Consider the following 12,989-nt stretch of genomic DNA (forward strand, 5'->3'; position numbering starts at 1 on the left):
GCCTGCCTCCATCTGCACCCACTCCTGGTTTGGTTGGAGTGGGAGATGGGTGCTGGGTGGGGAGCTGTGGTGTGAGCCTGCTTCCAGGGGAAGCCCTTCCAGCCCTGCACTTAAAGCCAAGGCAGAAATCCCAAAGGTTTGTTTTTAATGCAGTCCCAAACCTTGTGACACGTTTTCCTCACCCAGTGCCCCCTCAGTGTAACTAACCTGTGTGCTGCTCCCGGTTCCCTGCTGTTCAGCAGCACTCACTGGTGTGCTGGGACGATGCAGAGAGCTCTGACCTCCCAGAAATTATAGAAATTTTATCACTTTTTATTGAAAACTGCACTGAACGCTAAATGTCCACCTTTACAATAAACAAATACAGTAACGGTAACACACTAAAACAAAACATACTGCTGATAGCCATTGGTTTTTTTCTGTTTGGGACAGCTTAAGATTTCTTTGTCACAGAAACAGGAATGTACCCATACAAAGGCTCAAAAGAGGCCATCGTTTCAAAAACAAAAAGGCGATGATTCACAAAAGACTATGAATATAACATGTAACTAGTTGATACAAACCTAATAGGATTTGTTAAAATCAGTCACGTCTAATAACACATTTTGAAGTGTTCTTGTATAAAATATCACGTGAAGAAAAGAAGACTTTTATCAATGTCTAAAAAAGTGGGTTTTGTTCATAGACAGTCTGACAAGTTACCATAAAAAGTGTTTCCTGAGACATAAGGAAATGCAACATTATTCTTGAACCCTTTCCAGCTCAAGACTTCTCCACTTGATAAAATAGCTGCAGATTTAAAACTGAGAAAATATATTTGAGTACAAATAGTGTGTGAAACGTAATACTTTCTTCTTTTTTCTTTTTTTTCTTTTTTTTTCTTTTTTTTTTTTTCTTGCATCATTGCAGGGCACAGATGTGTGCACAGCTACGTTACTGAGAGCTGGGCAGTGAGGAGCTGCTGCTTCGTTCCTCTGCCCTCCCAGCCCTCTGCCCCCAGCCTAGCAGGAGCACTCCTGGCACACATGGGCCCCGGGAGGCTGCACAAAGAATTTCATTGGTTTTTTCTTCCGCTGCTTAAGCCAGTGTTGGTGCCTCCTGCTGTCAGAGGTAACCAGAAACAAGAGTAAGGAAAGGGCTGAAGCCACATCATGGTTTCCTCTTCCATTTCTATGTTAACTCGGTAAGGATTGCTTAATGCAATTGTTTGGAAACAGGTGCAGACACCCTGTTCTTCCCAAGGAAGGGAGGGGAAAAAAAATCGGATTTTTATTCATGTGATTGATGCACAGATGAAGGAAACTTAACACACAATAACAGAGGTCGATCATTTCGGTCCTTAACGTATCACATCTTAGTTATCAGCGCTTCAGTGAGCAGTGCCTTCTTCAGGGCTTCTTCCCAGTCTTGGCTGCTATCACCGTGTCGGTAACACTGGAACATCAATGATGCATCTGTCCAAAAAAATCAACGTTACAAATTTCGTATCAAATTCGTTTTTAGTTCGTGTATAACTTCTTTTTCCAACGTCTCTTGGTCCCAAGTTTATTGAAGGATTTTGTTGTTTAAAATTATCTGCTATTGCTCGTTGGGATGTTCCCTGTTGTCGCCGTGTTTTGTGGGCTGGTTCGGAGATGGAGCTTGGGAAGGATGTGCCACCGTGGGGAGGTTGTGAGTCACAGGGATGCCCCCGGGCATGATGCCCTCCATGGCTGCTGGTATTCCTCCTGGTGCCACGCTGACCATCCCGGGCGGGTACCTGGTGTGAGGAAGAGAGGCAGCCACCGTCACCTCACCTGGGGACCCAACCACGGGGGAAACGGGAGCAAGGGCTTAAAGCTGGGATGGGTGAGCCAAGATGATGTTTTCAGCTGTAAAACTCCTCAAACACCTGGTGAGAGCTCTGATGAGGAAGCTGACAGTACAGTGGCTACTGCCATTGATTACCGTGGTATTCCATGTGAAATTATATTGTTCTGAACCAGCACTGTCTGACTGTCCTGAATTTGACACAATTAGTGTGAGTAGCAGAGCAGTGATCTCACGAGCTGCTGCAATAACTGTGTGGTTTAACTGCCTGAGGAAACAAACTGCTGCTTATCAGCTGGAGAAGCAGAGAACACCAGATGTAATAAACGTGTCATGGCCCCCAACACCCACCCTTTTTGCACAACAACATTGCTTCTCTGCTCCTGGGGCTAGGCACACTCCCTCTTATGCATCTAACACAGAATGGCCTGGGTTGAAAAGGACCACAATGCTCATCTGGTTCCAACCCCCTGCTGTGTGCAGGGTCACCAACCAGCAGCCCAGGCTGCCCAGAGCCACATACAGCCTGGCCCTGAATGCCTGCAGGGATGGGGATCTACAGCCTCCTTGGGCAACCTGTTCCAGTGCCTCACCACCCTGTGTGTGGAAAACGTCCTCCTAATATCCAACCTAAACCTCCCCTGCCTCAGTTTAAAACCATTCCCCATCTACTGGCTTTGTTGTTTATTTTTTATTTCCCCACTCTTTTTTAGGACAGGCCTTTTTCCTGCAGTTCTATGAAGCTCCATGCTGCCCTTTGCTGGGTAGTGCTGTATCACTGACAGACAGCTCTGCACCCATGGGACTGCGTGCAGCTCCTGGGTCTGCCTCTGTGGCTTTGGCCCTGTACCTTGGCACTAGCTGTTAACCATGAGAAAGGCTTCCTCTTTTGCCAAGACCAATTTCTTGAAGAATTTGATAAGCAATCATCTTGCATGCTCTGACATCCCAAGTATCTCTTGTAAAAAACAACAAAACAAAACAAAAAACAAACAAAAACACCTTTTCCCTTGTATCTGAGCAAAAATCTTCCCTTTTAGTTTGAAGTCCCTTCCCCTCATTCTATCTCGGTAGATGCTGCTACGGAGTCTGTCCCCTTCTTTCTTACTCCTGTAAGCAGAGAAAGTACTTGGAAACTGGAGCTGGACTAATCCAGCTGCCTTTCTTACAGCACTCCAAGAAAGGACACTGAGTTTGAGAAAGGAGAAGGCAGTAGGAGATGCTCTGCCTGCTGCCAGGAAGGGAGCTGCTTACCATGGAGCTTAGTGGGACCCCCTGGGGACACAACACCTCAAAGGTTAAGGAGGATGCTTTCACCATCTGTGGGTGGTTTGGCCTCATTTTTTTGCTGGTCAGGGGCACACACTGTTCAGGCCCTTGCCCTCACAGCTCTGCTGGGGATGGGATCCTGCCTGCCTCTTCTCTATAGCACAACACCGTGCTGGTGTGTGTGGAGCCTCCACGGTCAAGCAGCAAGTGATGTGACCTTAGGGATTTTGGTGGAAATCATCAGGCCACCTGAATTTAGTCCTGTATTTGGAGTCCTTGGTTTGTGAGCAGTCCCAGGCTTGCAGCCTGTGCATTCTAACACAAACAGAGCAGATCTGCAATCCCTTTTTCAGTCTGTAAGTTTTGTCCTGCTTGGTGTGAGTGCTGGCCCGCCAGCAGCAGCATTAGAAAATGTGCAGGGCAAGCCCTGCTTGTGGCCGTCCTTTTCTCTGGCTTACCTGTATGTGGCACCATTGAGCTCTGGATGGATTGCTTGCTGATCTATTACTGACCACGGAGCTGTTGTGACAAAGAACTCCTTGTTCACGCAGTTCCTTAGGCTTTCTGGGATGCGCCCTGGAGTCGATATTAAAGGTAAGCATGTGTCAGGGACCCTGTTGTTTTATTACCCTATAATAAAGCTACAATTATTCCTTTTCCCTCTGTTTGTTAGTGGAAATGGGGAGAAAAGGGGGAGAAATGAGGGCCCCAGAAAATCAACTGGCTGCCCCAAAGGTCATGGTTGGAGACCTCTCCTGTGCTGCCTTCAGAGCAGCTGCTCCCTTCAGCCCCATTTCAAAGCACAGGGCAGCCCAAAGTGAAGGTGTGCCATCAGGTGAAGGATAGGGATAAATTTTAGGACAAGAGAACCACCATCTGCTGGAGCATCATTTTGGAGCAAGCTTTGTTCCAGCACCACTTGGACATGATCTTTCATGTCCCTTCCATCCCAGTCATCCTCAGCTTCTAACGTGTCCGAATGTCAGAAAAGTAAAGTTGGGTTTCTCAGGTCTCTCACTGGGAAGAAAATTAGGGTTAGAACCCTGGATGAAGCTATGGAAAGCCTCAGCTCAGGGCCTCACAGAAGGGCTGTACCTGTGATCGCGCGCCGGATTTCGGTAGCAGCAGCTTCTCTCATCTCCAGCGACGCCTGCTCGCTGTACCAGGCCGTGTGAGGGGTGCAGATTAAATTAGGAGCATCTTTCAATGGGCCTTGAGCAAAACTGGGCGCAGGGGAAGGAAAAAAATAAATTAGCCACCATTTAAAAAGAGAACAAAAGGTGTTAAGAATGGCAAAGGGCTCCTGGGCTGCTCTCGGTGTCTGCTGGGGCCGCTGGGCTCCCTGCAGGTGTGTGCGATGCTGAGGAAGGGAGCACAGGGAGCTTTACCTGAAGGGTTCCGACTCGTGCACGTCGAGCGCAGCCCCTCGTATCCGACCCTCCTTCAGGGCTTGAGTTAAGGCCTTCTCATCCACCAGCCCGCCGCGTGCCGTGTTCACCAGGAACGCTCCCTGCCTCATCTGGGGGCAGCGGGAAGAGACAAGAGAGCTGGGTGTCAGAGGGCCTTCTACAGCTGGCTCAACACTGGCTGGCATTGGCAAACCCCATCCTTGTCCCCTGTTCGCTGCTTGCTTACAGGGGAATTTATCCAGGAAAAAACAGGGACAAATGGTGTAAGAAGCTGTTTTGGAACCAGGGCATGAGCACAGAGCCTGACTGAATCACCTGGGGTTTGGGTGCTGAGCAGGGCACGCGCCTTGGCTGTACCTGAAGCAATTACCTGCTTAATCGTGAAGTCGTTGATGAGGTGGTGGTTGTGTTCGTTAAGGTTGCAGTGCAACGAGACACAGTCGCTCTGATAGAGCAGGTCCTGCAGTGTGTACACCCGCTGGACTCCCAGGGACCGCTCAATCCCATCCTGCAGGTACGGGTCGTAGAAGATCACGTTGAAGCCGAACGCCTTGGCTCGGACCGCAACCGCCTGCGCCGTGCGACCTGTGTGAGGGGAAGGAGAATTAATGCAACCAGCCCAAGCTGCCAGGTGTGCACACTGTGCACTTCTGTGTGTGAGCATCAGCTCTCAGCTAAGCAGATGTCCAAGCTCTGTCCCATCTATTGCTGTGGGTGAACTGAAGACAAACACCATTTACGTCGGGCAGAATGGCTCAGAAAGAGGAAGGTGATGTAGCTGTGTGTCAAGGCAGCACAACCTGCTCTGGTCACTGGGAGGGCACTGCTGGGTTTCGCCACCACTCTCCTTGGAAAATACAGCTCCTTCTCTCAAGTACCAGCATACAAGTGTCTATGGCTATGTCCAGTACTTGGGGGGAGCTTATAAAGAGGAGAAAAGTGGCGTTTTAGATGGGGAGATTGAGATGGGAGAAGGGAGAACGGCTTTAAATAAAAAAGGGGAAATTCTGTACTGAAGGTGGTGAGGATGCAGCATTGCTGCTCAGAGCTGTGGCTGCCCCATCCCTGGAGGTGCCCAAGGCCAGGATGGATGGGGTCCCACACAACCTGATCTGGTGGGTGGTGTCCCCAGCTGTGACAGAGGCTGGAAACGGACAGGCTTTAAGGTCTCTTCCAACCCAACCATTCTGCGATTCGATGACCGTATGTCACACCAACCTCGTGGGACACAGCCCCATCCCCACTCCAGTAGTTCTGGTTGTACAGACTCTCCTTTTAGCTCATCCTGCAGCACTGAGTCTCCCTCCCTGCCCACGTACCGAAGCCGATGAGGCCGAGCGTCTCGCCCCGGATCCGTGCAGCGCCAGAGGCCACCTCCCGGATCTGCTCCACGCTCTGCACCCGCGTGCCCTCCCGCAGCGCCTGGTAGAGCCACGTGTTCCGTCGGTAGAGGTTGAGGACGTGGCAGACGGTGGAGTCGGCCGTCTCCTCCACGGCAGCCGAGGGGATGTTGCAGACGGCGATTCCTGTGGGAGGACACGGCTCAGGAGCAGCCACGCACAGCCCCAGACAAAGGCAGTTTGGGGACAGCGCTGTGCCAGGAGCTGCTCAGCTTTGACAAAGAGTCCTTCCAAGAGCACGGCGTGCCCAGGCTTGGCGTGCACCAGGGTGTGCTGAAAAGCAAAGAAGCTCCCCGCGCAACGTGCACTCTCCTTGGCCTCCACGCACCATTTCCCAAGTAAAGTGAGAGCCCAGCTGGAGCAACACTTTGCAAAGAGATGCAGAGTTAAGGAGCAGCAGCCTCACATCTGCAAAGGCGCCACGACTCGTACTGCTCAGGGTCACCTGTGAGAACGAGTGCCAATTCCAAGTGTGAAAGCTACGCAGGAATAACTCCAGGAGGAAACGTTTATTTTGTAAGAGCAAGTCCTATTCTTGTTTAGTTTAATCTACCTTCAAAGCAAATTAATCCACAATGGCACAAGCCACTCCCTCTCCACAATAAGACTCCACAATAAGACTGCTCAGCCATTAAGCCACGTAGGGCACAACCAGCCATCTCTTCTTGCACTGGAGCAGAACGAGGTGCTATGCATTGCATGGCCAGCTCCAGGTATGGCAAGACCTTTGGGTCCCCCAAGATGTGCCACCACAGCCAACTGAGCGCAGCCGCTCCAAGCTGGACCTGCTTTGGGTTCCCAAGGTTCCCAATGGGGGCACGGTGCTGCAGAAAGGCTCGGGGTGACCATCACCACCCCAAAGTGTGCTCCTCGTGGTGCTGAGGCTTTTTTGGGTGCTGTTTTTGGGGGCCCAGCCACCCTGGCACAGCTCTCCCCACCCGGCACCGCAGCCGCCCCGCGCACAGATCCCCATAACGGAGCTTTTGTTCCTTTGTCACAAAGGGGTCATTTGAAAGTGTGCCTCTGTGCTCGGAGCCACGGGTATTAAGTTAACTGAGAATGTCTCCCTGGCCATTACCCTGTTAAAGCTCTGATCCAGCAAAGCATGTAAGAGGGTGCTTAATTTCACGTCTATTCAGCAAGGCAGTTAAGCACATGCTTATATCCCACTGGCTACAACGCAATTTAAACACACGATTTGAGATGAATGTGTATCTAAATGCTTTACTGTACTGGGGCCTTGGAGTAGAAACCATGAAAAAGCAGGAGATAAAGAGAGAATAACATTCCGAAAATCCCCTTCCACTTTAAGGGCCACTGACTCCATTAAAAAATGAGAATATTTTGGGCCATGCATGCACCTTCTGGGCCCTCTGCCAACCCCCCTGCCTCTAGAAGCACGCTCTTCTGCTCTAAGACCTTTCTTCCTCCCTGTTTGCAAGCCCTGTGCTGACCAAGAGAAACCTGACCGGCCTTAAAGGGGTGAAACCACCCCAGCTCAAGCTCCCAGCACCTTGTGCCTCTCACCCTGCTTCAGGCAGCAATGGCTGGTGCCACAGCCAGCCCTGCACGGTTCATCCCTGTCTGATGGGCTCCTGCCCTCTTGGGTGCCTTACTACCCACCCACACACCCACTGCAGTGGTAGTTACACCTGTTGGGAGTGTTTTTTCATCCCATCACCCCAGCAGGCACTGTGTGCAGACCCTGGACATTGTGCTGCCTGCACGGTTTAAGAACTACCTTATGGAAAGCAATACCAATTAAACTTTACGCTACATTTGTGGGTAGTCATTACTTTTCCTACTCTAAACCACATCATTTGGCCACCCAATTTGCTAAGTATAAAAAGAAGGATTATGCTGCAGTATCCCATTATTTTATTCGTTATGTTTTTCGTTTCTTGATGTTCAGAGCTTCAGAACGTCATTATAATGGATAATAACAATAAGAGTTAAAAACACGAAGAAACCATTAAACTGAGAAGATACTGCTCTCCTCTAGAAAAAAAATAATTCACTATACTGAGAATTGCTTTTTAGGAATGCTTATTTGAAACTCTCTTATCGCAATTATCCTTGCAGAATGGCTCACGTGGAGCAGCTGTTATCCCTAACTCCCCCAGAGATAGCCCTAAACGCCGGCACAGGGCTTGGTGAGAGCCTGAGTCCTTGGATCAGGTGGCCCACAATGGCTGTCACAGCTGCTGCGATCACCAGCACAATGGTGTGCTCCCAGGCTGGGCTGTGCAGCTCACCAGAGGTCCCTGTGACCCCTGTGACACGTGGTGGCCCACCAGCGCAGCCAGGCATGTAGGAGCTGAACCAAGCCCCTGTGGGAGGCACTGCCTGGACTGCCCTTCGGCTCACATGCTCCCATGGGGAGCAGAGGTCCCCTGTGCTGATTTTAAAGACTCAGAGGGACACGGGAGAGAACTGAAGTGCAGGACTGAGACCTACCGAGCTCCCCTGCTGCTTTGATGTCGATGTTGTCGTAGCCGCTGCCTATTCGAACAATGACCCGCAAGGCTTTGAACTTCTCCAGGTCTTCTCGAGTCAGCGTGATGGTGTGGTACATCATCGCCCCAACGGCTTCGTTTAATACCTGCAACAGAGCACAGGGATGTCAGGAGCCACCAGGACACTCGGACGGAACGCCTGCAGCTCCTGAGAGCCACTGACCTCTGGGATGCAGACAGGTACACGGGGAGTTGCCCAGCTTTACCACCAACCTGTTGGCTGACCTGCCACGGTGCCACCAAACCCAGCAGCAGTGTGCCCCACCGAAACTGCAGCCATCCCCATGGAATCAGGCATGAACTGCATGGACACTCAAAGATCTATCAGCTCCTCCTCTTCCAAACAAGGGTAATTCTTCTTTTAAGAAGCAATTAGGTTCTACAGCTGCACCCGCCGGTTTTGAAGACAACCATGTGCCACACCATGTCCTCCGATGTGTTGGATGGGCGCTACCTGTCACACTGCTCACCATTCCAGGAGTACATAAGACCATCTGTGTGAGGCTGTACGCCCATGTAAGGCTGTATCTATCCTTCAGTGGAGATTCAAACCCTCACTGGGCTCCCCTTAGTGCTCTGTGAACCCAAGCCCTAAATTCTGCAAGACTCACTCATTAATCAATGGACACCTCATAAAAAACCCTTCCCCTGCACTTTATATTTGAACATTTGGGGCTCTTTTCAGTTCTCTTTCCCAGACCCCAGATGTGGTTTCTGACCTCTGCCCACAGCCACCAAACTCCGCGCTGGAGGCAGCGAGCTGCTGGTGCTGAGTGCTGGGCACGGAGTGCTGTGTGTTACTGCAGGCTCAGCGAAAGGGAGAAACCTTCATAATATTGATGTTCAAAAGCTGATGCTAAGAGATAAGGTGACTTTTTGTTCCAAAATAACATCTGGCTTTTGAAACAGCCTCACTGAATTTTAATCAGCAGCAACTTCTGCTGATGCTATCTGGGCCAACTCGCAGCGGAGCTCTGAGCAAATCTTCTTGAGGACTGGGGAGGAAGGAGAGCATCCCTGCCCCTCTCCACATGCCCCACAGCCACCACTCCGTTACCTTCTCGTGGATCTCCTGAGTTGATTGTGCATCACAGAACGCCACGGTCGCCAAGTCCTTCAAAATGGGCATCTCCACTGTGCAGTCCCTGCCATCCAGCAGTGCCACCAGGGGCCGAGGGTGCATGGGGCCGTTCATGATCTGAGGACGGATACCTGCAAGCAGAAGGAGCACAAACCCTTACACCCACGGCAACAGCTCTGCCCAAGCATTCCTGTGGAGTGGAGAGCACGCAAAGTGAAGGATACAAAACCAGTGCAGACTCTGTTCTGCTGTCGACACACACACACACACACACCAGTGCCACCCCTGTGCCTATGGCTGCTTCCTTGGGCATGGCCACATCCAGCTGTGTGCTGCTCTGGGCTCATTTTCCAATCACAGGCTCACCAAGGTGAGGTTAGGAAACAAGTGATAATCAGCAAGGGCTGCAGGAAGCCCCATGTTTCTATCCTATTAGCTGCTCAGCCTGGGATTATCAGGTTCATTTTTGGACATTGGTGATGGTTGTTAGGGTTGTTCTGCTGGGGGAATTCAGTGCCACCATTTCTCTGTTGACAACCACGCCTTGTAGCTGTTCCTTTAGAAGCCAGAGGGCTGTAATTAGCTACAGAGGGGTGAAGGTTTGGTTTGGGGCTGGGGTTTCTCTGTAGAACAAATGCTATTGTGTGCCAGCATCAGCCAGGAGCAGGGGCCGCTTTGCAGGGAATCGCACCACCCTCCTGCCAGGAAAATGACAATGAGGGGAGGAAACTCACGAAGAAGAGCAACAGAGTGGGTTTTTTTTTGCTTTTTTTTTTTTTTTTTAAAGGAAAAATGAAATGTGCCTGTTTGTCCAGATTGTTGTCAAGCAGGATGTGAGCCTGGGACACCAGGAGCCATAGCGACGCCATAGGAGCAGCACCAGGAGGGACCCAGGCAGCCATGCAGCCATCAGGATGGGGAGCAGCACATTCCCTCTCCTCAGGAAAAAGCCAAGAATGAACCCACCCAGCACAGCCGACCCACAACGTCCAGCATAACGTCACACATGAGTGGTTTTGGAGCTCTCCATCAGAGCACACTGGGAGGAACGTGCACCGTTTGCACACACATCCTCCAGATGGAAGCGTGGCTGTGTCAGTAGGCGGGGAATGGGGCCGAGATGATGTGGATAAGCAAAAGGAGCTTGCCATAAGCAGATAAGCGAGAATAAAAACATGCACAGAGCGCAGAAGGCTTACAAAAGCCTGAAGGGAAGCACTGTAGCCAGTGGATTCTTTTCTCTGTTTAACAAGCAAGTGAATTACAACACTGCCTTAATGCACAGCGCAGAATAGCATCTCTGAGATGAGGAGCATCACCTTCCAGCCTCACCCTGCAGCCACTGCACACCAAAAAGGGATAACGGTGCACAGAGAGGTGCTGTGTGTGTAACACCCCGGGCCCATCCATGCACGGCTGTCCATCCAGCTTCCGGCACAGCACTGCAGGGAATGACATCTCCTCACACAGCACACTTGTTCTGCACACGCCTGCCTCGTTAAGGAGAGCCGTGCCTTGGATCAGAGAGCCATCAGGCAGCTGGGCCATCAGGTGTCTGCTGTGAGGGGTTGGAAGGAGATGAGCCTTTGGGTCCCTCCCAACCCAAGCCATCGCATGACTCCGTGACCCCACGGTTAACAGCACGGTTAACCTCCAGCCTCCCCACGTGCATCCCGCACCCAGCTCCTGCCTCCCACCACTGCCAACCACAGCCCCACGCCATCCCCCTGGGGGCCGCTGGCATCGCTTGGTGCACCGAGGGAGAGAGAGAGGAGGAAGGCTTTGTGGACAAGGAAAAGGAGGAGAAGCAGCGAGGTTTTGCAGCCACGCTCGGAACTCCGAGTCCAGCCGGCTCGCTTGTTGCACGCAGCCCGGTGCATAAAGTGCTTTTGTTCCATTTGGAAGGCACAAAGCCTGCTTGTCCTCCGCACCGCTCCTCCCCTCTGCCACCCACTTGTATCCGATCCCAATGGCACCCCTGCCAGGAGAATTAGGGAGCCTCCTGCTCAATGGCAGCCTTTGTGCGGCCGCCAGACGGCGGGTGCTATCTCACAGAAACAAAAGCCGGAGCCATTTGCCTAATTCTTATTAATCTCAGTTCCCTGCGCCACGCAGCATTTAAAATAATAAATAAAAGGAAAAAAGCCAGCGTTAAACATGTTCACTTGCAGTATATCAAAGTGCATCGAGAAGCCAGCCTGACTATCGGCCGAATTACTCATTCACTATGGAGTAGCTACAGCTTTACAGTCAACTACACACTTTATTAAACAAACAGAAAAGAAACAGGAAATTTCCCCTTGCCTGGAAAATGTTGCCTCCACATTCTTCTTCTTATTAAAAACCACACATGGCAGTGGAGGAGGAGGGAGGGAGGAGGAAGGGGGACCCACACACGAGAAAATACTACCACCACTTTGCAGGGCGCAGGCTCTCCTCTCCTCTACGAGGGGTATCTTCAAACAGGCGGTCCCGCGGCCCACAGCTGCACCATCTCAAGACAAACAAGTCTCTTTGAACACGGAGGGAAAAGAAAAGGCTTTTGTCCTGAGCCTCGGAAGAATGGTCTGCAATTGCCAGAGGAGTCACAGCCACCTCTGCGCGGCTCCCAACTCTTCAGAGCACTCCCTCCAGACTTTGCCGAAGCTTTTAACTAATCGTAGTTCTTTCCCAGCCCTTGAATAAAATCATGTGAGTGCCAGCCAAAAAATCTTATGCTATGCACACTAAAGGGTTTGTATATGTCACAGTTTCTTTTTCCCCCTTCCACTCCCCTCCTCCTATTGACTTGACTTGCACACACGTCTTTCTTTTTCTTTCCAGTTGTCTCAAATGGATTTAATCTGTGCCATGCTGTGTTTTGTGTTTGTTTTGTTTTCTTTTTTTTTTTTCCCCCCAAAGCTTAAAAATGAAACATGCCTATCCACATGGAGCGCATTGAGCAAGGCTCCAGGAACAAACCGAGAGCCTTTTGCAGCAGCAAGAAAAGCAGCACAAAGCACTGGGGAAGGCAAGGCCATGGCGATCTCAGAGCACCACAAACCAAAGGATAATTCTGCACGTGTCCACCAGCTGGTTGGCAGCCAACGGCAGTTTGCCAGCAGGGCTCACCCCACAGATCCTCCCTGAGGTGCCCATCTTCTGCTCCTGCCCCAGTGCTGGGAGTGGGGAGGACATGGAAGCAGCCCCACAGCATCGCTTGCAGCCTACGCCCCTCACCTCGCATCACAGAATGGCCTGGGTTGAACACAGGGCCAAACACAGATTACAATCACAGAATCATAGAATCATTAAGGCTGGAAAGGACCTCTAGGATCAACAAGTCCAATCCCAGCCCATCCTGTGCCCAGTCCCTCAGTGCCACATCCCCATGGATGTGAGCTCCAGGGATGGTGATCCCACCATTCCTTGGGCAGCCTGTGCCAGTGCCTCACTGCTCTGAGAAATTTCTCTTACTATCCAACTGGAATTTCACCTGATGCAACGTGTGGCCAGCATCTCTTGT

The 12,989-nt window shown here is 51.1% G+C and overlaps 1 protein-coding gene across 2 annotated transcripts in view; it reads right to left on the reverse strand.

Annotated features, from left to right (window-relative positions):
- Positions 1-291: 291 nt before the first annotated feature.
- CTBP2 (C-terminal binding protein 2) overlaps positions 292-12,989 on the reverse strand; it is a 46,605-nt gene continuing 33,907 nt past the window's right edge. For both annotated transcript variants that reach the window (XM_010714859.3, XM_019617872.2), the window contains exons 2-9: positions 9,461-9,615; positions 8,345-8,489; positions 5,807-6,013; positions 4,858-5,072; positions 4,467-4,597; positions 4,174-4,301; positions 3,537-3,654; positions 292-1,759 (exon numbers count right to left, since the gene is read on the reverse strand). In XM_010714859.3, coding sequence (XP_010713161.1) covers positions 1,579-1,759; positions 3,537-3,654; positions 4,174-4,301; positions 4,467-4,597; positions 4,858-5,072; positions 5,807-6,013; positions 8,345-8,489; positions 9,461-9,615 — 1,280 coding nt within the window. In that variant the 3' untranslated portion in view covers positions 292-1,578. The remainder of the gene's footprint in view (positions 1,760-3,536; positions 3,655-4,173; positions 4,302-4,466; positions 4,598-4,857; positions 5,073-5,806; positions 6,014-8,344; positions 8,490-9,460; positions 9,616-12,989) is intronic.

This window comes from Meleagris gallopavo, chromosome 8, assembly GCF_000146605.3.
Source record: "Meleagris gallopavo isolate NT-WF06-2002-E0010 breed Aviagen turkey brand Nicholas breeding stock chromosome 8, Turkey_5.1, whole genome shotgun sequence".
Lineage (NCBI taxonomy): Eukaryota > Metazoa > Chordata > Aves > Galliformes > Phasianidae > Meleagris > Meleagris gallopavo.